A 20626-nucleotide genomic window follows, 5' to 3' on the forward strand; every position below is an offset into this window, starting at 1 on the left:
CAAAACACAATACCACACCATGAGGGCAGTATTCACAGCCACTCAATGGTATCATTGTGGATTGTTTCCCTGGATACATTTGGCAATAAGAACTCTTGGCCTTGTTCCAGAAGGAAAGTCAAAACAGACGAGACACTAACCTTCTCTGGTGTCGGCCATTTTGGCTCCAACTCATCCTTGTAGAGAGATTTCCTCAACACCCAGCCCAGGCCTGGCATTGTCTCCACACGATACAAGAGTGAAGGGTCTTCGGCCGTGTGCTCATAACCCTAATTGCCACAAAGGGAAACATTTAAGACACTTTCCCCATCAGGAAGCATGTTGTTCAGTCTTTCACCCTGATTTTAAGGGGGAGTAGGTGAACACAGCCCAGATGTTACTCTTTCTGGACTACAAGTCTCTGAATCTCCAACCCACCTTGATTACTGGCTATGCTGCTTGTGGGACACAGAGTTGTAGTTCAAGAACACTCTTTCCCAAGTTTGGTGAGAGGAGAGTTATTCTGAGCACAGAATAAGAGAATGAAGGACAAGAGGCAGACTGTTGGAATAAGACCAAGTAAGGAAGAACTCAAGACACAGACACATTGACTGACCTGGTCATTCCAGGCAGAGATACAATACAGGCTTTCATCTTCTTCCAGCAAATGGACAGATTGACTTAAGAAGCTAAAGGGGGAAAAGATCTGTTGGAGGAAATATTGTTGACACCATCCTATTCTAGACTTATGACAGTGATTTTCTGATCACACAAAGATTGGTGGCATTACTTCTCAACTTCCCATCCTACTTTTTCCAGTGGTATTGCTTTTGCATAGACAACGGGTCAGATTAAACAGAGACAGGATGGGGGATCCTTATGGGACAGACAAAATGGGAGAGGTTGAGCTTAGAATGTAGACTCAATACCTAAAGAAGTCAATGGAGATGTCCAGGTCTTCTTCCAGCACCACAGCAAGTGTGGCTTCCTAAAAGAAAGAGGGCAAGAGAACAAGAGATGAAATGAATGAGAACAGTAAGAACTGTGGGCAGTGGTCTTAACTAGAGGTGTGCGATCTGAGTTTTTAGACTAGAACTCCCCATATTCTGCAAGCAGCTATGGGGAATTCTGGTAGGGATTTTGGGAGTCATAGCTCAAAAATACCAATCTGTACAACTCTGGTTCTCATATCAGTGAGGCAGGCAATTTTAGAAAAAAAGGTAATCAAAACAACAGCTTCATTTCAATTCAGAACTCTGTTTCCCTTTATCACACCTCGTAGTTTTTTAAAAACCATTACCATATAATAATTGTGCCCCATTTCCAGCATTTCAATGAGCTACCAAATGGCTTTTAAAAGAAACAATATGTCTTAGTGCATGTGTTTTATTATTTACTAACAACAAAAATAACAAAAGAGACTTTACCAGCTTGAGTCTCATTGTAAGGGAATTAATTAGCATTTTTCCTTCCAGTTCACAGAACATACTCCACAACAACTGCACAAAACAGTCTAATCTAAGTGAATTCTCTCCAAATCTGAATGAACAGGTGACACTCAGAGTGGGCAAAGACATATGGGAGACGAACAGGGGATAGACTACATACCGGATGCAAGTTAAATGTTGCAGTCAAACTGGCCTTATAGTGCTGTGAAGGGAGAAAATCCTGTTACCTTTTTGTTCCCAGCATATCAGGAATCAGGAGTTAGTAGTGAATACCTAATGACATGTTGTCAATAATTTCTTGGATCAAGATGGTTACCAATAAAGAAGAACTAACACAAATTAGCAAAGCCTACAAAGCCATAAAATTCAAGGCATGCAGAAAGACATACACATTCATCACATAACCAGAAACAGCAAGTACAGATCATTACAGCTGATCACTTAAGGGAATATAAATGGGAACAGTAGCGCAAGAAGAAAAAGAATGTCATGCTTGAAGAAAACTGACTTGTTTATAGCCCATCATGGTACAGAGCAGCTGCATCCGAAGTCAGTATAGCTATGATGGCACCCAACCTCCAGTAGGAATGGAACATGTAGTAGCATTAAGTTATCTACTGCCTTATAGAACACGTCTGTGGTGTATCTCTTTCCCAACATGAGTCTGGCCCACCCAGAATGGTAACATGCAAATACTGCACGTTGCCTTTCTTCCAGAGGCACAGCACAAGACATGTATGGCAAAAATCCTATTAAAGGAAAAGTGTGTGCCCAATAATTCTACAAATGATTTTCCCTTTTGCTAGTTATCCAGCAATTGATTGAGCAGCTAGGAAATGACCAGGAACTTAATGAATGGCCTACAAAATAGGCAAACGTCTGCGCAATTACCTCATTGCACAAGGCAACAGGGTCTTGGCTTTAGTGTTTCAAATCTAGAACACTGTGTTGCTAGTACACACACAGAATCCTTGAAAAAAAGACTTTCATGTTCGAGGCAAAGATTGTTACACACTGCAGCAGCATGCTGCTCTTCAGTGCAGTTATTTAGGGTAGCCATTATAAACTCCCATTTTTAATAGGACCATAGTTCAGAGGGATGGGATGTGGTGGCGCTGTGGGTTAAACCGCAGAAGCCCCTGTGCTGCAAGGTCAGAAACCAAGCAGTCACAAGATCGAATCCACACGACGGAGTGAGCTCCTGTCGCTTGTCCCAGCTCCTGCCAACCTAGCAGTTTGAAAGCATGTAAAAATGCAAGTAGATAAATAGGTACCACCTCAGTGGGAAGGTAATGGTGTTCTGTGTCTAGTCGCGCTGGCCACGTGACCACGGAAAACTGTCTATGGACAAATACTGGCTCTACGGCTTGGCAATGGGGATGAGCACTGCGCCCTAGAGTCGGACAGGACTGGACTAAATGTCAAGGGGAACCTTTACCTTTTACTAGTTCAGAGGGACTGGAATCCAAGCATGGTAGCTGCTACAAGACATTTGTAAAGAGAAAAAGGGTCTCTCACCTGTGAGACTCTGGCATTTTTAATGCTGATGGGTGTGTGCTGGATTCCTTTCAGGCCAAATAACTCGACAACATCCATTGGTTCCTGGGGAAAAAAAGACAATTTAAGATACAGCACATTTTTTAGTTGCCACCAGAAAAAAGAATTAATAATGCACTTCAAATGAACATTATCACAGAGATAACAAAGAAATGTCACCGACGCAAAACAAATGGTGGTTATCAAAAGTAAATGATTGCCCTATATTTCACCCAAAAGTATGTAACTCTAAGGAACTGAGAATGGTGAAGAAGCTGCTTAGAGACAAAAAATGTTGAGTATCTCTTTTTAGTTAGTCAGGGTTGGTTTAGTTGTAAACTGGATAGCAATGGATCTGTAGGGAGTTGTAGGGGATTCAATCAACTCACTGGCTTTCTATTTCTGAATCTGTTAGACAGACATAAGAAAACCAACATGACAGAGGAATAAATTATACTCAATGAAATACAAAGCACATTACCCAATTAGTTATCTCAAGCCTTTGCATGGAGCACAGGCGGTTGCTTGAGGTACTGCCCATTTTTTTTACCTCACCCATTTTGTAAGTGGATAGTCTGTTTCAGATTCTTTTAGATACATCACAGTGCATGCAGCTAACTTCATTTAACTTCATTTCCTAAAGCTCAGTGCTTCAGTTCCTGACACAACCATTATTCAAATGGGTGGCCCATGTACTGTATTATGATTCCACCTTCTGTGAGGCTAACAGCATGAAAGTTCATTGCAAATTTTTCCTCATAATATCCATCAATAAAGTTCATTGCAAATTTTACCTCATAATATCCATCAATAAAGACTGTTATCATTTGAGGATTGACTCCTTGTGCTGAAAGAAGGGACCTCAGCATCCTACAAGAGAAAGAAAGCCCACAGATTTGATGCCTCTCATTGGACACTAATCTAATTTTGACCATATAAGCATTATTAACATCTTGCCTCATTTTAAGTATTATACACAAGAACATTTTGTACCTGCTAAAGATTTTCCCATCATATAAGTTTTTTTTAAAGAAAACAACAACAACACCAGTGGCTCTTAGTACTTGTTCATACAAACAAGAATCACCAAAACGAAAAGTTTGTAGATGGGATGGGGGAATGCAAGGTCTTAGGAAGATATATTTTTTAAAAAGGAAAGAGATCCTTTCCAGTTGGAAGGGTAACTAGTGGTCTGAATATGTGTTAGGGAAGGGCTCAGCTCTAAGTGGCATGATGCCCTCCCTGCTTAGATCAGGGAGGTCTAAGCACCATCCATAGATCTGGATGGTGGCACCACCCAGATCTAACCAATCACTCAACCTTGGTATTGTGTGCATCTTTCCTGAGCAACCTGAGATAGGTCAAGGAAATTCTCCTACTCTCCATTGTTTCTCTTTCATGGTATTTTTTTAGACCACAGGTCTGTAGGCATGGACTATCTTGACTAACATAAACAAAAAGCAGTTCTCAACATCTCTGGAATTGATAATCATACTTTAAAAATGCTTGAAAGTGTGGGATGGAATATGAATGACTTAAGTTACAGATGGCTTTGATGTATCATTATGCTGATGCTTCTAGAAAAGTGAGGAGCTCTGTATCAAAGCTCTGATTTAAACAAACAAACAAAAAGGGGAGGGTAACAGTAGCTAAGGTTCACAAGATGCCAAAACTAAATGGTACTATTCTGCGAAGTCTGTGCTGTGCTACCACTGCCGTACCCCCCTGCCAAAAAATATATGCTTATGATGACATGAACAGTTTGGGACCTCAATATTTGGCAGATAGTCTTCTCCCACCCAGATCTACCTGAATCACCCGACATAGCCAGCAGGGATGGCTGACGGACCTGACGCCGAGGGAGGCACGGAAGGAAAAAACAAGAAACTGGGGCTTCTCGGTGGTGGCCCCTCGGCTGTGGAACACCCTCCCAACTAAAATTTGGCTGGCACCCTCGCTGGGTGTATTCAAAAGCCAGTTAAAAACTTGGCTATTCAAGCAGGCCTTCCTTCCAGTCAATTAAGTGATTCTTATTCTTTCTCTTTTCTCCTTGAATCATGCCATCTTGGTACTGTGCTATTCGGAACTGATGATTTTATATATGTCTTACTTTTGTGTTTTTATCCATGTAAGCCACCCCAAGTAGACACTGTCTAGAAGGGTGGGGTAAAAATCGAATAAATAAATAAATGAAGCCGGAAGATATCCAAATATTAAATCTTTACTGCCCAACAAAATGAAGAGTTTTCCAAGAAGAACTTGAAACAGTTTGCTTGGTGCGGGAAACCACGGCTTTCTACCATGCCAATCGAGTTAAGCCTATTCCAACACTGACCTGTACAGGTAGTTGGGTCTGTTCCCTGCGATGACAGCAACAGGCACATTTAAAACCTTGTTGTCTTTGAGCTAGAAGAGAAAGGATAATCAAGAATCTCAGGGCAATGGAATAAACACAAAGCCCATGCCCTCCCTCCCTCCCCCCCCCCGCACTGAATGTCATTTCTGGGGGGGGGGGGGAAGGAGGCACTGTTGTGCATTTTATTTTATCACTTTTTATCATATCTCCTCTTTCCTCCAGTAACCTTAAGGCAGTGCACATGGCTTCCCTCTTTTTCGCTTCCTCTGTACAACAGCCATGTGAGGCTATCAGAGTGTGATTGGCCCCAAATCAACCTGCCCGTTTCACCGCTCAGTGGGAACAAGAACCTGAGCACCCCACAGATCCAGCCCTCTCAGCCGTACGCCGCTCTGGCTCTGTGCCAAGGCTAGTCATAGATGAAGCACTTTTACTCAGATATAACTATTCTGAAAATGGAAACTTCCCCAATTTTATTCGAAGAGCGTTTTGTGTCTCTCAGTTATAAAATGGAGCAGATGACTTTAGGCCTATGACACTTTCTCCCTTGGCCTACTTCACAGGGTGGTTAGATGGATAAAGCAGAGATAGGGAAGCCTCCAGTCATCAGAGGAAGTCATTATTGTCATCATGTGTTGTCAAGTCCATTCTGACTTTTGGCAATGCTTGCCAGGGTCTTTTTTTAGCTGCAGAGTACTGAGAAATGGTTTACCAATTCCCTTCTTCTGAGCTTGCTCAAGACCAGAGGCTGGTTTTCTTCCTACTATAAGGCACAGTGGGAAATCAAGCTCCCAACCCTGGCTCTGCACTCAGGTACCCTTTCTCATCCAGCCAACTCCACCAAAGGAAAGGCAGGATATAAATGTGACACTCAACAAATAACTTGAGGCTTAGGCAAGCAAGCAGAGGGTGAAGGAGATATCCTTCTGAAAACTGAAGCTGAGGCAGAAGAGGAGATGAACAAAACATGGACTGGCCATTGCCAGATAATCAGAGCATTGCCAGGAGCTCCAGCATCCAGGCATACATATGAGGAGTCTTGTCTCAAAATATAGAATCCTGATAGCACATTCGATGGGATTGATTCGAGACACTTTGGTGCCTAAGGCATGGCAGTGAATGCTGCCTCCAAACCACCTAAATTAAGGTATATAGGGTCTAAAGCTAGCCATGCTTATTTTGGCACATGACGCAGAAAATTCACAAACACACTTTTATCAGGGCCATCCTGGCCATTTAAATAACCAATTTGCTATCTTTTTGCAACATCTAAATTCTAAAGCACCCTGTTTAATGGCAGGGCTGGCTCAACATTTTGGTAACTGTTAACAAATGACTTAATAAGCCACACCTCACACCTGCTGCCGGTTGCTTACAGCTGGTTTCTCAGCTGTTCAGAACACTTTGGGGCATTCACTTTTGGAAAAGGTTTTGAGGGGGAGCTATCCTGGAGGTTTACTCACCGGGTCAGGGTTGAACTCTATAGGTGTGGGATCCTTACAGCTGCAGACACTACCATAACCTTCCACTTTACTACAGAAGCGCTTCCGGCGTCGGTTCAGCTCTGTATCTGGCCAGTGGCATTCTGCATCTGCCAGTACAATGGAAAGGTCAGCTGAAGGCATGAGGGAGTTCTGAAACAAGCAGCTCATTCTGCGCCAGATTCGCATCATTGCAGAATACAGCAGTCAAAGGTCCAGTGGAATACAGCAAATGGTCTACCGGTCTCACATTGCTACACTTACCTCAAGGTGAAACAGAAGCAGCAAAAAAATATTTTCCTACAAGACACTGAAATGGCTGACTAAAGGGAATCTACATTCAAAAGCTCTATCAAGCCTATCTCTACTACAGGCCTAGCACTCTTCTGTAACAATGAATTTAAAAGATTATTTCATTGACAGAGATGTTCCCTGCGTCTCTCTTTTGACTTAAACCTATGGCATGAGGTTTACTGCTTGAATATCACAAAACTCTGACATAAACGTTTCTATCACTCTTTCACTGAGCTATTATGACCTAAGGTTTTGATTTGTCGTTTCACTTCTCAATTGTCAATCTCTTAATTCTAAAATTCTTTCCTTACTGTGCCTTTTGCTCCACAACAAGGCTTTTCTAGAACCGCAGGGTCCCTCGGGAAGAAACACCATTGCACAGTCTACCTCCTACAGGTAGTTCTACCTTCTACAGAGGTCAGTTGAACTTCCGTTTTCAGCAGGACTGGCTCTCCCCACGAGGAAAGCAATGGGGACTTGGCATGTTTTTCACCATAGACCTCACCTGCAGAGAAGAAAATACATCAGAAGCAACAGACACTTGAGGACCACTCACTTCTCATGTCTGACCACTGCCAGCTTAGAGGCGAATCTTGCTAGATGAACCATACTCAATAATGTAACCAGGTACAGACTCTTATTGGATACATTTAGCCTTTTGTTAAAGGGCAGTGTGGGTAGTGTGAGAAGATGATACAGACAACGGAGGCACCTCCACATCTGAATGCTGCATAGAAGAGGGAATGCTGGTGGGCAGAACTGCCCCCGCTCCTCTAACAGCATGGATGCAAAAAAGCTGTAGCCACCAAAGTGTTCTTTTGATATACAGTGGTGCCTCGCATAGCGAGGTTAATCCGTTCCGGATTAACCTTCGCTATGCTGAAGCATCGTTGAACGGATCAAAAAAACCAATTGGAACGCATTAAACATCGTTTAATGCGTTCCAAATGGGCCAAATACTCACCATTCAACGAAGCTTCGTAATGGCCGGCAGCCATTTTCGCGCCCTCGCCTCGCTTAACGAGGGCGCGAAAACGCTGCGCGCGGCCATTTTGGGCCATTTCCGGGCTTCCTGATCGTCGGGCTTCATTTTGCGAAGATCGGTAAGCGAAACGCTTACCGGTCTTCGCAAAGCGAATTGTGCCCTATAGGAAAAACGTTAAGCGATCGCATTAGCGATCCGAAAAAATGGATCGCTATGCGATTTCATCGTTACGCGGTGCGCTCGTTAAGCGAGGCACCACTGTACTTCATTATTAGAAATACAAGAATTCCATGGTGTGTTTCCCTATGCCAGACATATGAGCATCAAACAGCTAGTACAGAAGACAAGTATAAACCTCTGTCTAACCAGCCTTTTCCAACATTACAGCCTCTGACCCATCAGGCCCTGCTTGCTTGCTTTTCCCTGGAGATTTGTGCCAATACCAGATTCTCACCTCCTTTCTTCCCCACAAAGGCCCACATGTCTCTCCAGCTGAGGGAAGCAGCAATATGGCTCCCTAAACTCTTCAGGAGACTCTTTGCTGTGTCTTTCAGGTGGAAAGAACCCTCATCCTGAAAAAACAAAAACAAAAGAGAGAGTGCAATAATAAACATAGGGTATTTTCCTCTAGCTTCTGAAATATCTTCATTCTTTTTTAGTAACAAAACCATATTCAGATTTGATCCCCAAGACAACACTGAAAATGCCAAAACAGGTTTGATGTGTAGTTCAGAAAGCTACCTGTGACAATATTTCTAAGGTTTGGAGCATATTACAGGTCCTGAGGTATCCCATCTCCCAGTCAAATTTTAAAAAAGCATTCAAATTGTGTGTTGCAGGAATATAGCACTACGTGGGCCCTTCTAGACTGTGCACAGACAAGGCAGGATTGCATGGAGCCCTTGTTTTACATTTAAGGAAGTGGGGGAAGATGGAGAACAGAAGGATAGTATGGGAGAGCAGAAAATTAAATGATGAAGCGCAAAGAGAAGTGTAACATTTCACATTCCTTTAAAAGGGGGGAAAAGGCACAAGGTCTTCTATTTTCATAGGAAAAAGGTCAGAATTCTGATTGCCACCTACCTTAATTGTGAAGATAAGGATGCGTCCTTTGGCTACCATGTTGAGGAAAAGGACCATGGCTTCGTCCTCATGTGGAGAATAGGTGTCAAAAACCCGCTTTGCCATAACATGCCCCTATTAAGCATTGAGATGCACAGAGACCAAGTGCATTAGACAATGGCCATATAGCAGGGGGATATCTTCACCTGGTACATAAAACCATGTTCTTCATAGTACTTGTGGTCCTCAATGGACATTCTTGGGAGTCCCCAAAACCCCCCTCTATTCCCACAAAGCATTGTTGGTGAGTTTCTGCTCCTGGGGGGGTCCCCAAGAGCAGCACTTTTCATTTTTTTTAGGGGTCTGGGGGTCCCCCCCTTCCAAACAGAAGTGCCCTGGCCTGGAACTTCTGGTTAAAAATGGCAACTTTGGGCTTTGTGTGGCCTACAAAGGGAAATGGAGGCACACATTTGCCCCCCCCCCCGATACCATTGAGCTTGCCTGTAAAATATATAAACATAGCCTGGTGCTTCAGCAAACCTCCTGATGTTCATCAACCTCTGGAGGGCCACGTTTGCCACTTCAAACCATTATAAATATTTTATGTCTAGCTTTTTGGGAGTGGGGGAACACAGTATGCACTCTTTCTTTGCGTCAATACATAGGTTGTTTCCCAATCACTTACCGTAGCCTGGTTTAACACAATTACATGGATGCCTCTGCCTTGCTCCCGGGCTTCATCTTCCAAAACCTGTACGATGAAAAAAGCAAATGCGATAAGGCACACCTTCAACATGCAGAAGGTTCCTTTTAGCAACTTTTCTCAGCAGGTGCCAAATCCAAAGATTGCTACAGGAACTGGGCTTTTATCTTGCCTCTCTTGCTGAAGGCAACAGTTTAGAAGACAGCTAATAGTATGTTTCAGCACCAAAGAACTTGAAAGCAAAGATGCATGAACACCATCAAGTAATAGTCATTGGTTTGAAAGAAGAAGAAGACAACACCCATAAGACGGAAGAAGTTGGTAAAATATAACCATAAGCACAATATTTTAAGAATGGAATCCTAGGCATAATTGCTGGACAATAGATAAGTTAATGAGTTAAAACCACTTTTAGTCCTACAGTAGTTAGAATAAAGCTACTGCAAAAACCAGAATCTGAAAGTCAAAAACAATGCAAGTTTCATTTATTTCAATGAGTCTTCTCTATTTGGGAGTAAAATCAGATCATGTACAATTTAACATCCAAGTAAATACTCATAGGAATATACAGGAACAGCCTCTCAGCTTGCAAGTAGTATTTTGCCTTAAAGCAAAACATATGAAAATTTATTGTTGTGTTGCTTATTCCATCTCCCTTTCTAGCATCAGCAAAAGCCCTCACCGTTGTACCATCCACTGCCACGTAGACCTTGGAGCGGCTGGAGTAAACTTCAATGTCCAGAACTTTCCTACTATGGACAGGCCGTCGTGGGATTTCCAGGTTCTGCAAACCTTCATCTAAGAAAAGAGAGAGAACACTATGTACTTCAAGCATCTTAACAAGTCCTCCCATAGTCCAATAATCTTTTGAATTATACTACATGTATCAAAGTTAAATTAAAAAAAGCAAAGCATGCTGCTTACATATCACACCATAGTAACTAAAGCACTCTCTGGGCAGTTTACAGTTTAATTATGCCCCTGCCCCCAGGTGAGTACTCAATTTACTGACTTGAGCTGGCTACCCTGGGATTGGATGTGGGTGTTATTGCTACTTGGGGCAGCCTTTCCCAACCTAGCTGACTCCACATGTGGAATTATGGGATTTGCAGCCCAAAACATCTGGAGAGGACTAGGCTAGACAACAATTCCCAGAAGACTGACGCTTGTTTTACAGTAGTCATGGGCAAAGCGCACCCCTACTGGTTGTTGTAGGACTCTAACTTCTGGTTATGTAGGGAAGTCTTATATCTGGAGGACTACATGTCCACCCATTTGAGAGGATGGCCTTAACAGCTGTAAAGGACATTCTGTTATCATCACTGGACTCACCATAATCTTGGGCAGAGTCTTCCTCTTCGCTGGCTGCTCTTCTAGTATCCAAGATCAGCTTTATGTTGACTATGACAGTCACCAGCAAGAAGAGAACAGCTCCCATCTGCAACGGGAAAGCTTCCATATCAGACAAAAAATATTGCAAAGTGTTGGGAATCTGATGCTTTACATCCTTGTGTTTCGAAAGATGCTGCAAACAGTACCAAAATTTACATTTTACTGCAGCATGGGTATTCTGTAGAACACAGATTCCAAGATGCTGCAATGGGCAAACAGGAATGCTCTCACATTCTCTTTTGCTATACACTTCCCATTACTCTTTGCTGGGGAACACTGAGAACTTACCTCCTAATGTCCACAACAGAGGAGAGATTATGGGGAATCACTGTTGTTTTTTTTATTTTTTTTTCCAATTTTGGTCAGAACTGAACTGCTGGCATTTGGAGATGGAAATCAGGTCAGGGTCAGTGTTGTGTGCCGCAAACACAGCATGGCCTTCAGCATGTGATAATGGCAATACAGTGGGGTCTCTACTTAAGAACTTAATCCGTATTGGAAGGTGGTTCTCAAGTGGAAAAGTTCTTATGTAGAATCTGCATTTCCCATAGGAATGCATTGAAAACCATTTAATCTGTATCTGCTCTTTTCCGTCCATAGAAACTAATGGGAAGCTGCTATTCCGCCTTCTACCACTAGAGGAGGATTTTTTTCTTTTTTTCCCCTTAGGTCAGGGAACAGTGTTAAAAGCACTTCTGACGAAGCTAATTTTGAAGCAATGGACTGAAAACCAATTAATCCATTCTGGCTGTTTTTTTTATGTAGAGGTGGGTTCGTACATTGAAGCATTAGTTCCCATAGGAACTAATGCAAAGCTGGTTAATACGTACTCTACCACTAGGGGGAGAACTTTTTTTAACCTAAGATTAAAAAAAGATGACCTAAGGTTAAAAAAAGAGCAGGAAAGTTTTTTTTTCCTGTTCTTATCTGGATTTTTGTTCTCAAGTAGAAGCAAAATTTAGCAAATGGAGCTGTTCTTAAGTGGAATTGTTCTTAAGTAGGGACGTTCTTAAGTAGAGACCCCACTGTACTGTCAAGGAGCACACAATTCTTACAATTAACCTCATTCAGTAGGATTCTGAACATTAGCTTTGAAAGAGACAGCACACAAAGCATGTTTTTGACATTTAGATCCTGCAAATATATCTGCCAGCTAGCCTGGGCTCCAAATAACTGCTTGCTTTGTAATTCCAGACCTCTTTGCTCCAGCACAAGGGGAAAAACAGCTGTTCCTACTAATAATCTCCAGTCCATGTTGTCTATAGCACTGGATAGACAAGCTGAAGTGCTTTGGGTAACAATAGCAAATGCAAATGCTTATTGCAATCTCAAGGGAAATTTAAAGACAGACAAACACATGCCCAACCTCTGCACAGTCAGCACCTCTTAAATTAGGGTAGGGAACTATTTATGTGGCTGCAATCACAGCAGGCAGCTCACAATAGAGCATTCCAGGACAAGACGTGGCAGTGATGTACTCTATGGATCTGTACTTAATAGCATGCCCTTTTGCAATACAAAATCAATCGGCTGCTGACATGACATTAGCTCAACATAAATGAAAAGCTGATTTCAGGTCAGTAAAAATCAGCAGCTGGTTAAACCCCAGCAAGGCTACTTCTAGCAACCAAAATCTGTACCTTTTTTTTATGTGTGCAACAAAGTCTTGCTTAACATGTCTGTGCAATATCATTCAATAGAGAGCTTATGAAATTGCTAGCATGTATATCTTTTTTCTCTCCTTAGAAATAAGAGCCCAAATGCACTCGCAAAGCTTTACTTGTAACATTGAAAATCTCTCGTCCTCACACCTGCTGTGCACTTGTTCTCCCACAAAAATGAAGTTCCTGGGGCTGTGTCAGTAGCCCTAGGGCTAGACTATGGGTCATCAAGACCCCTGCTGGACTGTGATGTAAAGTGGGCTGTAACAGCACCACCACCATGTAAACTTATAGAACGGGGTATCCAAATACTTGAGCTCAAGACATAATTTAAAGACTATTACACTTTGACAACAAATGTACAGTCCTTCATTTCTGATATACTTACCCAGACACCTGAGACTATCCATGACAGCAAAATGTCTATACTGTACCCTAAAGCAAATTTCTAGGCCACAAGGTTTAAGCTTGAAACCACATATATCAGAAGTGGAAATTGTCAAGGTCAGAAAAACATGGGCAAAATGCAGAAGCCTGATTTTCTCTAAACCTGGCTCCAGAAGAACCATACTGGATTGGACCAAGGGCCTATTTATTCTCCTGTTTCTGCACTGGATAAACTCACGCCTTTGAAAAATCTAACAGCAAGACCCAGGTATGATAGCAGCCCTACACATAAACAAGCATGCTCCCCAGCAACAGATGCGCGGAGACATAATGCCTGTCATACTGGAGGGAATATAGCTAGTAGCCACTGATAGCCTTGCATTTCTCTTTAGGGAGGGAGAAGAAAACCCCTCAAACACCATAACTGCCTCCAGTCAGTTGGGTAATGGATAGAGAGAAGGGCAGAGAAAAAAAGGGAACAACATGGAAAGGTAGACTGCTTGGTTAGAAAAGCTGCAGCTATGCAGCATTTCTTGCACAATTGCAATTTTATATAGACTTTGCTTAGAATTTACATGCTTCAGTTACATGACATGTTATGCTGCCCTGTATACGAACCCAGTCCCTTTCAAGTATTTAAATTTAAGCCTATTCAACAGCAGCTTATGTAATTGTATTTTCAGAAGAACAATTACATTAGCTTGTTGCAACAATCTTGTGACGCTTTAAAGATTGCATGTTTTATTTCGTTTAACTGTCAATGAACTGTAGTCTGCTTCCCAACTTGATTTTACTTCTCAGTATTATTATTTTTTAAATCACAACTGTCTCAGCTGTCTGTGGACAAAACATTCCGGACACCCACACAGCCCTTAATTCAGACCCTGAGGTAGTTCCCCAGTGGCTACAACACTTTTTCGTTCTCACAACAGAGCAACACTTTGTACTGACATTCTGATTGTCCAACAGCCAAAACATGCCTTTCAGATTTCAGGTTCATCTTAATGGAACCGATCATATCCCCACCAATACTTCCATTACATTATTATGGATCTGTGCTCTGCAAGGGATGTTATATTGTTGTAACATGTACAATGGTGTTATAACGCTCAACCCTCTGATGATGCAAGAATAGAGGGCAATGTGGGTTTCTATGGGAACCTGAACTTCAAGAGCCCTATCTGTGTGCAATTAAGGTGTCAGCTTTCCCCACAACATTGACAGCTTTGTATTAAACTTGCTATTCTGAGACATGGGATCCAGACAAGATATTGAAATCTTTTGTCATGTTCTCTCTTCCTTATATTTTTTTCTTTTCTTTTGAAAGACAGATGAATTGCTTTTTAGTACAGTATCAGAATCACAGAACTATAGAGCTTGAAGGGATCCCAAAAGTAATCACCCCCCCAGTGCAGAAATCCATAGCTAAAATATCCGTTTGGTGGCACAATCCTAATCCTACTTAAAAATCTCCAGTGAAGGAGAGTCCACCACTCGCTGAGGCAGTTGATTCAATTGTTAAATGGGTCTCATTATTAGGAAGTTCTTTCTAATGTTTAGCCAAAATCTCCTTTCCTGTAACTCATATCTATTGCTTCTGGATCTATCTTACTGTGCACAAAAAAATATGTCTACTCCATCTTCCATGTGACACAGCCTGCCAAATACTTAAAGACGGCTATCACATTGCCTCCCAGACTTCTCTTTTCCAGGCTAAACATATGAAGTTATCTCAACCTTTCCTCAGGCGGCTTGTTTCTAAATTTGTTTGCATTCTGCTTGCCCTCCTTTGGACATGTAACCCCTTCTGAATATCCCACTTTAACTGTGGTATCCAGAACAGGACACTTTTCTCCGATTTGCTCATGTATATCATGAACAGAACTGAACTGAACTGAGGAGTCTGTCAGGAGACAGGTATCTAGTTGTGTGTTCCCAGAGGCATCTGGTGGGGTCACTGTGAGATACAGGAAGCTGGACTAGATGGGCCCTTGGCCTGATCCAGCAGGGCTCTTCTTACGTTCTTACGTATTTCTTTTAGAATGCCTTTATGCATTCCATGCTTTCCTGTAACCTTGTTACTACCCTGTTGGGAGATTAAGAGATTTGTTTACAAAGAAACCTGTGGTGTGCAAGAAGAGGGTACCTTCCTAATAAATCCATCAGTTCAAGATTCCCTTTGGCACCCAAGACGAATTCAAGTGGGAGGCACATAGAGACACTAAAAGGCCTGAAATCCATCCAGAATTATATAAAGACTAGGTGCATGGCTGCTGTGGTATCATGCACACAAATTTCCATGTGATTCTGAAAGGGCTGGAACCCTATTTTGCCTTCGGAGATAATCTGTATTTTTTTCTTGGCACAGTTTTACTTAGCAAGTCTGTAAACTCCAAGTTTAGTCCTAACAAGAGTAGATCCACTGAATCAATGGTCATTTGGTAGGCCAACACTTTGTTGCACTGAGTCAGTGTGTTTACTCTAATAGGGAGCAACAACTGGACTTCCGTGTTTGAATGGACTGGCAATTAAAGATGCATCAACTAATGGCATTGTGGAATAAGATAACTCAAGGTTATGCTCATGTCTCCCCTCCTTCTTACCATATCTTTACAACAACCCTATGAGTTAAACTGGGCTGAGAGAGGATAACTGGCCCAGGATCACCCACAGTAAGTTTTACAGCTCACTGAGGACATGAACTAGGATTTTCTGCATGCCTGTCTAATACTCTTAACAATTACAGCACTGCCGGCTTCCTGTCCCCTTCCACCTTTAATAGAAAGTCCTATCAGTCCAATCATGTCTCTAGAAATTATCTGATTCCTTTTTTTTAAACTTCACCCAATACACTACCGCCACTTTTCATTTTGCCATCTGCTTCCCAACCTGTAAGAAAATGAATTGAAGAGAAAAACTGCTTTCCTTCTTTGCAAATGTTCAAAGGCTTCTATTTGTTTGCATTTCAGTAGCAATCTGCTATCATATAAAAAGATATCTTCTATGAGCCATGCTACAGGGAACAGAGCACCAATTAGTGCATCTAAAAATATATGGGAAAAATAATTAAACAGAAGCATTGCAAAGAGCCACAATCCAGCATATGTGAATCTGCTTCTAGAGGCTACAGTGCCTCTGTTTCAGTGCTTTAACGAAGCCCATTCAATGCTATGGGCAAAAGGAAAGAAATACAAACCAATGTGTTTTGGGGTGTGGCAGAAAGGTTTACATGAGTCCTTCTAAAAAAATACCTGGATTTACAGATTGTGGGGCTGCTTGTGGGCTGAATACTGCCTGCAGACTGAAAAATCTCCTCTCCTACTTAAAGACCAACAGCTTAAAGCTAGAACTGCTGGATAGCTCAGTGGTTTAGGCGGTTGACTGCGGAGCCAGAGGTTGGAAGTTTGATTCCCCCACTGTGCGTTCTTGACAGGGGGTGGACTCGATAATCCGTAGGGTCCCTCCCAGTTCTGCAATTCTAAGATTATTATTATTATTATTATTATTATTATTATTATTATTATTAAACATACACTCTGCATGACAAATGTCCTTGGTTCTAACTATGGCAGATATAGTGAAAGGAATAGGTAATATGTGATTGCAAACGCCTTCTGCCAAGGACAACAGAGTCAGTCTGAGAGAGAATCTGAATACAGACAACACTGGGCTAGAGGGAGTTTGAGATGGTTCCAGACAGCATACACAGAGGTTTCTTCATGGAATCGCATAAATGATTCTGCTCTTTAGTTACAACTTTAAAAGCATTTGAGTCCGCAACTGTGTATTGGACTGCTGAGTTTGGGAAACTTGGGCTGAAATCCCATTTTACCCATGATTTCAGACAGCCTTGGTTCAATCCCTGAGACTCCACTCCAACACTTACTGGCCCTCACTGAATGCAACAAGATCTGCTTTCAGAAACAAAACTGCATCACACATTTCCAGTCATTGTTTCGAAAACACACAAATAACTGAGATGAAGTAGTTAGAGCATATGCATGGTTATCAGAAGCCGTCAGTGAGAAGTGATAAACAGCCCTCGATTAATGTGTTAAACTTTTTCTCCAAAATGCACACAACCAGTTTGTACAAAAGACTTAGGACACTAGATTAATGACACCAACTCAGAAGAGCACATTCACTTGTTTTGAGATTATAACTATCCCATTGCACTTTGCTGATACATGCTTAGCATACCACACATGTTCACAGACTTCATCCCTTTGTGATGAGAAGACTTCATTCTGCAAATAAACCAGTTTATCTGCAGACCATCATACAATGTGCAAGGTTACCTTTCTGGACTACATGCCAAAAGACTTGACATGACAACTGGGGATTATGGGTGCTGTAGTCCAAAAGGTAACTTTGCCAATCCTATAGCAGAACCTACCTATTTCTTATTCTGCCAAATAAATAATCACTTCATCTCCACCCCCCTTTCATTACATTGGCAGATGCTTTCAAACCTTTGAATATGAAGACTCCATAATGAGATGCATTTGAAGCCAATGATCTTCTCTGATCCCAACTAGTCATCAAGTCCAGCATCATGCCAGTAACAGGAGCAACGGGAACAATGGGCAGGATTGCTCTTACCTGACACAATCTCCTTAGGGCTCTCTGGTTCATCAGTTTGTACTTCCAGGCCAGGTACGAGCTGCGTTTCTTCCATGGCTTGGCTGGTGTGTTGGGTTTCCACTCATCCATCACAGAAGGGCAAATAGTCAGAAGTGGATGGCTGCATAAACTTACTCTCAGGATATGCTCTCCTCCAGCTGCATGTTAGCCATCCAGTTGCACATAACCTGGTCAGGCATAAAAAGCAGAAGACATGGAAAGCCTGTAAGGCAAAAGGAGGTTATTCTGTTCTAGACGTCTGATGTCAAGGCAGTTCAAAAACTGCACAGCTTTAAAAAAGAAACCCAAGTGTGCAAAAATGTTTAATTTACATAATTCATTCTGGTTACAGCACTTAAGTATTAGCAAAATGGAATTGTTTGGCAAGGAATAGGCTAGGAGGAGGCAAGGCAGGGAATCCTTTGCCAGAGAGCATGAGACAAGAAGAAATAATGGAGCATGGGAAGGTGGGCAGCCAAGCAGAGGAACAAAGCCCTCATCTGCCGCTCAAAGCTTGTTTTGTTGATGACCACCAGTTGGGTTTTCCACATGACAATGCATAAAGTTGCAAAGGTCTTCAGAGATGCAGAAGGTTTTCTGTGAGTATTAAGTAATTTGGACAGTACAATAAGAAAGAAAAGATTAGGATTATTTTAGAAAGAACAACAAAACGTAACCCAGTTCCCAGTACACACTAGTGCAGTGGTTCCTAACCTTGAGTAACCCAGGTGTTCTTGGACTGCAACTCCAAGAAGCCTTCACCACGAGCTGTGTGGGCTGGGGTCTCTGGGAGTTACAGTCCAAGAATACCTGGGTTACTCAAGGTTGGGAGCCACTGCACTAGAGGAAATAATACACCAACTTAGAGATTCATGTAGCTGGGCATTTAAAGAGTCATGATTTAGTCAGCAATCTATTTCTCAAACTGACTCATAATCTCAACACTTCTAATAAATAAGAAAATCCCTGTGTGAGCACCACCTGTCACTAAAAGACCAGAAGATTACTCAAAGATGCAAAAGCTGTTATGGACTTTTCATAATCTCATACTGGCAAAATTGCACCCACTGGCAAAATTGGACCTCACAATGCTAAGGACCAGGAAAGATGTCTGCCTCAACAGCAGAACACCTGGTTTGCATATACAGTAAAAGGTCCCAGGTTCAGGCTATCCCATTTCCAGGTTGACCTGGGAAGGACCCCAGCCCTAGTCCATGTCTACTACCTGACAGGGTCACACCCTGACACAAAGTACAGCACTTTCTCATGGGAAGATGCAAGCCTCTCACATGTTTCCTGGCATGTTTGCTGATTGCATGCACTTAAAAACTGAGTTCGTATAAAATGGGGTTGCAGTATGGATGCCATGGACTGCCAGAAATAAATGGTATTAATCTATAAATGGCTTCTACATCACCTCAAGTCTGAATCCTCACTGGAATCTGAAAAGGCTAAACTGATCCATCAGGGTCTGGAGGTATTATGAGAAAAGACGACTCACCAGAAGAGGTGGCAGTGGTTGAAAGCAAGAGGGAAAGAGGAAGGCTGAATACAGATGGACTCAGTAAAGAAGACCACAGGATTTAGTTTGCAAGATCTGTGCAGGGTTGTTAATTCACAGGGTCGCCCTATGTCAGAAAGGATTTGTCTGCCCATGCCAATCCTGCGAAAGAGCTCGTCCTCGCCTTAGCACTGCAGGAACTGAGCTGGGAGAAGCTGATAGTAATCCTTTTACCGAGCTACCGCTCTTAAGCCCATTTACTTAGAACCAAGTCCTTAAAACAACAACAACAAGCCCTACTTCCAAGCAAGCATGATCAGAACCCCAGTCGAAGCCACGACTTAGCATCACCAAAAGCTAACGAACTAAATGGAGCAGAGGAAGGCTGGCGTGTCTGAAGCACAACATGAAACCCAAGGAATTTCTCACACTCGCCATCAAACCCATTTCCAACACAAACCTCGAGGGAAAGCCAGTTTAACTCGGCGTTGCCTTCATCGAACTAAATACAGTATAATAACGCATTACGTGAGGGGCGGGGCGGCAGCAAGGAAACCGGCCGGGCAGAAGAGACTTAAAATAGATCTCATGGCGTTAAACGTAGGGAATAGGGAAGCCTGCCTGCGTGTTCCCCGGTCACCCCCACGGACGACCGGGGCGGACTGGCAGCCGCGTGAAATGAAACGAGTGAGGAAGGGGGTGACTCGCTCGCAGCCTCCCAAAAGGAAGCAAACCCACGGAAGGGGGGGCTGCGTTTTGAGATGGTTCGTAGCGCCTCCGAAAATGGGGGTTTCCCCCCTTTCTCCAAACGGATGGTCTCCCGGCCAGTCTGGCCACCTGCCACCGCAAAGAGCCACTTACTGCCTTTAAAGCGCGTCCAGACCGAAGCCCCCTTCTCCATAGCCAGGCGCCCGCACCGAACTCCGGCGGTTCCTAGGAGAGCTGCAAATCCCCTCTCCTTTTCTGACCACTAAACCGAGATCTTTCTCTCTCTCTCTCTCTCTCTCTCTCTGCGAGGCTGAAATTGACGTGCCTCCCTGCTTCCGGCGCGGGATATACGGCTCGAAGCCTCCTCTTAAAGGGGAACGGCTCCGGCAAAGGCGGCCAGCCGGGTCAGGAGGGACTGGAAGAAGGGCGGAGCAGCGCCTGAGGAACCGGGAAGAGAGGCCTCTGTTTACTGGGCAAGAGGGAGAGGCAAGTAAGCGTTGTGCGCAGCGC

General features: G+C 42.9%; 1 protein-coding gene across 1 annotated transcript in view; it reads right to left on the reverse strand.

Moving 5' to 3' along the window:
• Positions 1–20561, reverse strand: part of POMGNT1 (protein O-linked mannose N-acetylglucosaminyltransferase 1 (beta 1,2-)) — a 32166-nt gene extending 11605 nt beyond the window's left edge. Inside the window, exons 1-16 of the mRNA XM_020783366.3 lie at positions 20270–20561; positions 17887–18095; positions 11177–11282; positions 10527–10642; positions 9827–9892; positions 9163–9276; positions 8534–8651; positions 7501–7599; positions 6783–6910; positions 5299–5369; positions 3758–3833; positions 2946–3029; positions 1588–1629; positions 909–967; positions 596–668; positions 141–269 (exon numbers count right to left, since the gene is read on the reverse strand). Coding sequence (XP_020639025.3) covers positions 141–269; positions 596–668; positions 909–967; positions 1588–1629; positions 2946–3029; positions 3758–3833; positions 5299–5369; positions 6783–6910; positions 7501–7599; positions 8534–8651; positions 9163–9276; positions 9827–9892; positions 10527–10642; positions 11177–11282; positions 17887–17997 — 1392 coding nt within the window. The 5' untranslated portion in view covers positions 17998–18095; positions 20270–20561. The remainder of the gene's footprint in view (positions 1–140; positions 270–595; positions 669–908; positions 968–1587; positions 1630–2945; positions 3030–3757; positions 3834–5298; positions 5370–6782; positions 6911–7500; positions 7600–8533; positions 8652–9162; positions 9277–9826; positions 9893–10526; positions 10643–11176; positions 11283–17886; positions 18096–20269) is intronic.
• Between the last annotated feature and the right edge of the window lie 65 nt (positions 20562–20626).

The sequence above is a fragment of the Pogona vitticeps genome, chromosome 4 (assembly GCF_051106095.1).
Source record: "Pogona vitticeps strain Pit_001003342236 chromosome 4, PviZW2.1, whole genome shotgun sequence".
Taxonomy (NCBI): domain Eukaryota; kingdom Metazoa; phylum Chordata; class Lepidosauria; order Squamata; family Agamidae; genus Pogona; species Pogona vitticeps.